This window comes from Nestor notabilis, unplaced genomic scaffold (genome assembly GCF_000696875.1).
Source record: "Nestor notabilis isolate BGI_N333 unplaced genomic scaffold, ASM69687v1 scaffold24950, whole genome shotgun sequence".
NCBI classification, from domain to species: domain Eukaryota; kingdom Metazoa; phylum Chordata; class Aves; order Psittaciformes; family Psittacidae; genus Nestor; species Nestor notabilis.
The window spans coordinates 45,765-53,024 of record NW_009910996.1 but is presented as its reverse complement, the minus strand read 5'-3'; the positions used below and the strand labels follow the sequence as shown (position 1 = coordinate 53,024).

Below are 7,260 nucleotides of genomic sequence, written 5' to 3'. Positions count from 1 at the left end.
GCTGTGGGGTCAAACACCACAGAGCTGCTTTACATACAGTACAGTAGACACATTTTGGTTTGGAAACCTCACAAAATGCATTTTCTATGATAGGTCTTCCTTAAAGAGCTTGTGGAGTAGTCACACTCTTCCTTGTTACTTGCTTTCTTCCCTTCAAACCTGGTCTGTTGCTGACATTTTCTGAATTTGGTGGCTGCTACAGCTGTCTGGAGACCAAGCTAGTGCTAAGTAACTTTTTCAGATTTTCTTTTTTCTTCCAGATGTATACTGCTTTCTTTACCACTATAACAGTTGGTTTTGTTTAGTAAAGCTGTATTTTCCCCTTTGTAGACATAAGCTGGGGCTTTTGGAAATAGTTACTAGGTAGCCAATATTGGTTTGAAACAGTTGCTTCTCATGTATTTGGAAATATGGATGGATTTGGAAGCATTACAAGCAAAAATTCATGTTCTGGGTTTTGTAAAGATGTATGTTATGAAGCCTCTTAGATGAAGCTTGACAGGAGGCAAACCCACAGGCATCTAAAAGATTATTTTGTTTTCCTTTTATAACAATGAAGAAAATGTTTAGTTTTTTTTTTTCCACATCTGGACAGGTCTCAATTACAGTTAGCAGTTACAGGAAGCCTGCTTATAAACTTCTGGTTCTGTTCAGTTCAAGTCAGTTAAACACTGTTTCCATTTGACTGAAAAATGCCCTAGGATCAACTGAGGGCTTTGTTTCCTTTCTGCTGCTGGCTCGTAGTTGACACTAGGAATGTCTTATTGGCAGGGGTGAAAGGCAGTTGCCAGATAATCTGATGAATGCTTTTCTTGCCTGAGGACTAAGATGTGGTCTCATTGGTGTGAAGAGTTTTGCATTCTTACAAGGCCTGTCATGTAGTAAAATCATGATTTTCAAAAATACCTTTTTAAAAACTACCCTTCCTTCTAGGTTTTGTTTTGTTTTGTTTTTCAAAATCACTTTTTCTGTGATGGTATTTATTATTTTATAGCCTTCATCTAGGCAAAGATGCAGTTACAGTATGAATGGACTCCACATTACTGCATAATTATACTGCCTATGAAATTAAAAGTAATTATTTCTGTTGTGTTTCTGAAGGAATTACTGTTGCTGAGCCCATGTAAAGCAGCTGATTTGGTAGCCATTCACTTCAGTGAGCAGATTGAGACCATCATTACAAACCTTCAGGTAAAGCATCCAACTTCACTGATACTGGTGCTTCTTGACAGTGGGGTTGCCATTCTTGTGAGAAATGATTGCAAAGAGTAATAGTAAGTTGTTGCTATGTCATAAACAGAAGAAAAATAGCTTGATAACTACCCAGCTGCAGGAATTGATAAACTTAAATTTTTTGGCCTGTTTGTAGAGTTCTGGCCATAAAAAATGTATGACCTCTGGGTTTCTGGTTGCATCATTTGCTGATGCAGTTTTTAGTGTGGAGTTCAGTAATGGCTTGCACTCACAGTTCCAAGAGAGCTGTTGTCAGCAAACATATCCTCTGAGTATTTACACGAGACATATGCCTAAAGCAACTTGTTCAACGGGCACCAGCTGTGAACAGTATTTTCTTCAATGGGTACAGTTCAGGAATCACTGGTTTATAGCACATGAAAATAGTAATACTCAGTCTCCTTCTGTTTTACAGGACCAGTTCTTACTCTTCCAGTTTCTGAGGAGTCTCCTTGATCCAAGGTATGTAAGAAAATTAGACCACTTACAAACTACAGCTTGAAAACATGGGTTAAAATAAATTCCTTTGAAACTGTGTATGAGTAGACAGCCTACAGCCAAGATAAGGTCTTAGAAAAGGTGACCTGTTCTTAAACTGCCCCAAGTCAAGAAGGATATCTCAGAAATAAGAGCATTCTGCCACGTAACCTTTAGCAGAGCCCTTGCTGGCTTCCTAACTGGGAAGTGGTGTGGGTTCCAGTACATGCAATGTGACACGTCCCCCACACTGGTGGGAGTTTGGGCATTACTGTAACAGCTTCTTTGAGAGGGCTGTGAAATGGTTACCCTGTGACTGAAGCTGCCATTTCTTTTCTCAGAAATGGCAGTTTCTGTTCTCAACCCACCTATTTGATTTCTTGACCAAGGGACCAAAGTTTAACATAAATAGAAAAGCATTTTGGTCTGTTGGCATTTTTCATTTCTATCTTATTTCAGAATTGCTGCCATATTTCTCTGCAAACTTCTCTTTAACTACATGCTTGCTCCATCTGCTCCTGTTCTTTTCCCTATTTCAGCACTGAGTGTTCTCTTTCTGTTGAATCAGTTTCAAATGCTACAAGACCTTGATTTTATTTGTGTATTTTGTAAGACATTTATATCTGCACAGCTCTAATTGCTTTCAAGCAATTGTTAATGCAGCTGAAGGAGAGGTCTTGTTTTGTCAGCTAGCTACAAATTAATTGTGCTTTATGAGGAAGATTAGTAGTAGGAAAAAGTAATAGTATCTAAATTCAAGTGTCAATGTTTCAGTCCTTGTTGAACTGAAATAAAGAGTGTGCTTTGGAAGCTAGAACCTGGAATTAATCACTTTTGGGATTTTGTTAGGATGCAAACTAAAAAAGAAAAAGGACAGATTATTTTGTTATTTCTGGAGTTTCACACCCATGTTTGCATGGAAAGGTGTTAATTTCCATACCTGTTTTCTTACAAGGCAAAATAAAATCAGAATTTTGCCAAGTAAATATCTTGGGTTTTACAGAAGAGAAATGAGATGATTTAGTAACTGAATAATCTTTCAAAAAATTTGAATAGCTAAGCAGAAATGATCCCTTAACTGGATGTAAAGTAGGACTTTGTTTATTCTGTGATACCACTTGCAGCAAGTGAGACCCAATGAAGGTAGTAATTAACCTGGATTTTAATCTTATGCATGGAGTAGCTTCCATAATCTCTGAGCAATAAATGGATGTAATTTAACTCTAGCACAATTAGAGCTAAATACAGCCATTTCTCCTGTAGTTATTTTCTAATCAAAAGTAACACATGCACTTTCATACCAGCAATAGGAAGCAATTTTCTGTATCTGATCTTCCAAAAGATCTCTGCTTTTCCCCTCAAGGCTGATGTTCAGTAAGGTGCATGAGGCCACGTGGCTTGTCTTGTTGGGCCATGTGTGTCTCAGGAAAATTCCTTTTCCCTCTGAGTTCCAAAGTCAACTAATTCTCTGCACTGCAGTAAGATGTGGCAAGACCAGGCTGGATGGGGCTTTGAGCAACCTGGTCTAGTGGAAGGTGTCCCTGCCCGTGGCAGAGGGGTTTGAACTAGATGAGCCTTTAAAAGGTCCCTTCCAGCCCAAACCGTTCTGTGATTCTATGTTCAGCACCCCAAGTAATGGAGGTAAACCACGCACCGACTGGATTGTAGATGCCAGAAAACTCAATAAGTAACGGATAAGTTGGACAGTTGTACAGAAAAAAGAACAAAATACTGCTAAATACTTTGGATTCACATATGGCAGTGACTGACTATAAATCGGCAGGTCTGGAAGCCCATGGTTTAGCTTATTATTATTAAACTCTGTTGCTAATAACAAGTGTTTATTGTAGAGATCCTACGTTGCTGGAGGTGCTTTTTTTGTTTGTTCATGGGTTTTTTTTGTTTGGCTGGTTTTTTTATAACATGAGTTCCTGTGGTCTGTTTTCAGTGCTGTGAGGCTGTCTGCTTCTAAGACCTATTGAAATGAGCTGAACTGTATCCTGGGAGTGATAGGGAAGGAGGAAGAAATGTTGCTATGCAAGACCTAATCCGCAGATATACCTGCAGTCTGTAATATATCTATACATAATATAGTGATGAGATTCTCCTAAAAACATCTCTTTCTTTTCAGTCAGTCAAAATGCTTATATGCTTTTTTTGAGCAAAATTCTTAGAGCAGTAAATGAGCTTTTAATGTCTCCACCACAAATGAATGATTGCTTGATCATATGTGGACAAGACTCATCATCCTAGGATAACTATCCTGGTTGGTGGGATTGCATTAGGGATTAATTTGGCCCATTTAATTTAGCCAGAGATTTATTTTAAAGGAGGGGGAAGGGAGGAAACAGGGTTAACAGGAATTGCCTGGGGAAATTAAAACCAAATGTCCGTATGTTTGTATCTTATAAGCAGACACAGAAAATGGAGAATGTGGTATTGCTCAGCTCATTATTCACAGCTTTTGCTACATTTCCATTTTAAACTCTTATTTTTTTTTTTTCCCTCTAAAAAGCCAACGCAGTGAAGCATATCTGTTTGCAGTATGTGTTTGTGTATTTTACCAACAATATTAGCTTCCTTAGCAACACAGTGTTCTGGGTCTATAAGTATATTAACAGATAGCTAAACTTTTAAGTTCTGTTACAATGGCTTTTCTCACTGACCAACTCTCTGTGACACTTGCAAGGGTCACTTGTGCTAAGGTTTTGTGAGAAACCAGTGGTTATCTCTTCCTTTTAGGAAAGAGCATGTAGAGTCTGGCAGGGAGATGTTTGGCATGGTTGTATTGAAGATGAACATAATCACATCACAGGACCTGCAAGTCTCCAGACTGTTGCTTAGTTTTTAACATCATCAATGTCCAGCTCTCTTTTCATTCTCTCTTCTCTGCATTTCTTGAGTGAAATGTTTAAGGAAAAGGTCAATTTGCTCATCAAGTCATGAGTACTATGTGCCAGAAGAATTTAGGTGAGCTTTTTGTGCCCCTTTGCCATAGAATTGCTGAAGATGTGTCTGTGCTGGTATATTTCTTCAAAGGGGTCTTTGATTGTCTAATTTATACTGAGGCATCAGTAGAATATACTGTGGAACAACTGAAATACCTACTAACAGACCTCCAGCACCAGTAACTAGTAGTAAAGCATAGTTTTTCTCTTAAAACCAGATTTTTTGCATCTGTATTAGAGAGAAAAGGCAACACACGATTGAATATGAAATTATTCTTTCCAGCCAAATTTCTGAGCTAGAATTTGACTTGAGTCTCCTGTGCCTTTTTTATTACAGAGAAGGTATTAACCAAGACCTGATACACTTACCACCCAGCATCAGTGAGCAGTTCATTGAGCTGTTGTGTCAGTACAGCCCAGGCCAGGTTTTGGAGACACTTAAAGTTCTGGAATACTGCAGACTGGAAGAAACCATCCAGGTAGGAGAGACAAGTATAAGGACAGGGGCTAGGGGGGCATTCAAATCATCTCTTTTACAGTAGAATCATAGAACTGTAAAAGTACTTTAGCCTAGATTGTGGATTAGCTCCTGGATACACTTCCAATCCATTTCTAATGCTGTTTGTCTGCTCGAGGTGCTAAACTGCTCTCCTGCAGCATGGTTAGCTATAACTAATATACTGATTCTGAGTTTAGTCTTAGGGCTAATAAGAAAAAGGCCGTCAGTTCTCTGAAGCTACTAAGTAACAGCAGAATATGAACTGGCTATGTTAATGTTGGTTGATATGTTGAAGGTATGAAGACATGGGCCTGGGGTTTTTGGAAAGTAACACTGCCAAAATCTGACTAGTGTTGGGAGAGCAACAATTTCCTCCCTTTATGAAAATCTGAACAATAATCTGTCCTTGATCTTGATTTATAGATTTTAATTTAAAGACTTTAATGCTGGTGGTAGCAATAGTGCAAGTTGAGAAATAAATGCAGCAGAGCCACTAATGGTGGGAAGTAGGCATGCTGCTCTGGCTGGGTAAGGTGCCTGTGAACACATGGGAAGACAATCCTTTCTGACCATCTGGTTGTCACTGTCTTGTGTAGTAAACAAACACTGGCAGGTTTCCCAAGATAAACATTTACCTTTTCGTTTTTCTTTTTTCTTTTTCTTTTTAACTCAGATAACCCAGAAACATCAGCTCCATGAAGCTTCTTCATATTTACTGGAGAAGAAGGGAGATATCCATGGTGCCTTTTTGGTTATGCTCGAGGTACTGAAATCCTGAATGTGACATTCTTGACATACCAGCATGGCATGACATGCCATCAGCATGATGGTTTGATGTTGTCATTGCTTCTTAATATGTTTCCCACTAGAATCCATGGAAGCATTTGCCTTTTGTCAAACAACAATATGTTGAATTGTCTGCCGACTCAGCAGAACAGTATCGTTTTCTGGCATATCTTCAAACATGTAGGAGATAATAGATGCTAAAATTTGTTAATCAAAAAAACCCATATTTCAGCTCCTGTTTTCCTTTCCATATTTGGAAAGACATTTATGCCACATTTAGTCATACTGGGGAAGAAAATGAGGGTGAGCCTTTGTAACCATACCTTGTAAAAACACTTCTGTCAGGATTCTGCAAGTTTACTGTTCCGAGTTCTCTCTTTTGTTTCAGCGATTGCAGAGCAAGTTGCTGATGCTTACACAAGATGATGAAAGTAAGAGTTACGAAGTTAAATTCCATTTTCTATTAGAAAGAGATAAATACAAAAATGTAAAGGGCATATGCCTGACACCTGGCATAACGAGATCCTGCTTCAGGTCTCTACTTATTGCAGTGACATTCTCTTAAATTTATATTCACATGCTGTGGTAGTTATTCTGATGCCACTTCCTTACTCTTGCTCTATGCTAGCGATCTAGAACAAGCTGTGATGGATGGGGTTTTTTGTGTGTGTGCAGTCAGCTGCCCTCTTAGCTTTTTTTGATTGTGACTGGTATACTTACTGGCTTACCAGACATGTTTCGTATGCTAGAATCCATTCAAACTCATTACGGAGCTATGCAGGCATTATATATAAACAGTGATGAGAGACACCTGGAAGTAGCCTTTTTTGAAGCAAACTTCTCAGAGAAGTAAGAATGTTGTGCTGACAGAAAGTAAACATATGCACAGGTGGGCTAGCCCATGGACACTTAATTAAATGCAGTGCCCATATTTGTTACTTAATTGTATCCTAAACCATAGCTAAGATCTTCCTTGTTTGATTACGTGAAATGTTTTATATGCCCGATTTATTGTGCTATTCAGGAAAGTGCTAAAAATCAGGATGTCTTTATAATTTTGTTGCTCACTGTAGTGAACAGACTTTAGATAAACAGCACGATTTCATTTTGCAGAGGGATTGGGAATTAACACGTTCAACAGTGTTTATAATTGCAATTTCTTTTTTTCCCCCAAAACTTAGGCTCAGATGAACTCACCTTGCTAGAAAACATTGAAGACACCTTAATGAAAACAATTGCCCTTTGCCAGAGAAATTCCCACAATTTAGACCAGCAACAGCGAGAGGTAAGGTAATAAAAAAAAGCATCACTAAAATC

At 38.5% G+C, this 7,260-nt stretch overlaps 1 protein-coding gene across 1 annotated transcript in view; it reads left to right on the top strand.

Moving 5' to 3' along the window:
- Positions 1 to 1,101: 1,101 nt before the first annotated feature.
- The window catches only part of VPS8 (vacuolar protein sorting 8 homolog (S. cerevisiae)), a gene marked incomplete at its 5' end in the record, with an annotated part of 30,155 nt that continues 23,996 nt past the window's right edge, over positions 1,102 to 7,260 (top strand). Inside the window, 6 exons of the mRNA XM_010012676.1 lie at positions 1,102 to 1,191; positions 1,649 to 1,695; positions 4,996 to 5,137; positions 5,831 to 5,920; positions 6,332 to 6,374; positions 7,125 to 7,228. Of these exons, the coding sequence (XP_010010978.1) occupies positions 1,102 to 1,191; positions 1,649 to 1,695; positions 4,996 to 5,137; positions 5,831 to 5,920; positions 6,332 to 6,374; positions 7,125 to 7,228 (516 nt within the window). The remainder of the gene's footprint in view (positions 1,192 to 1,648; positions 1,696 to 4,995; positions 5,138 to 5,830; positions 5,921 to 6,331; positions 6,375 to 7,124; positions 7,229 to 7,260) is intronic.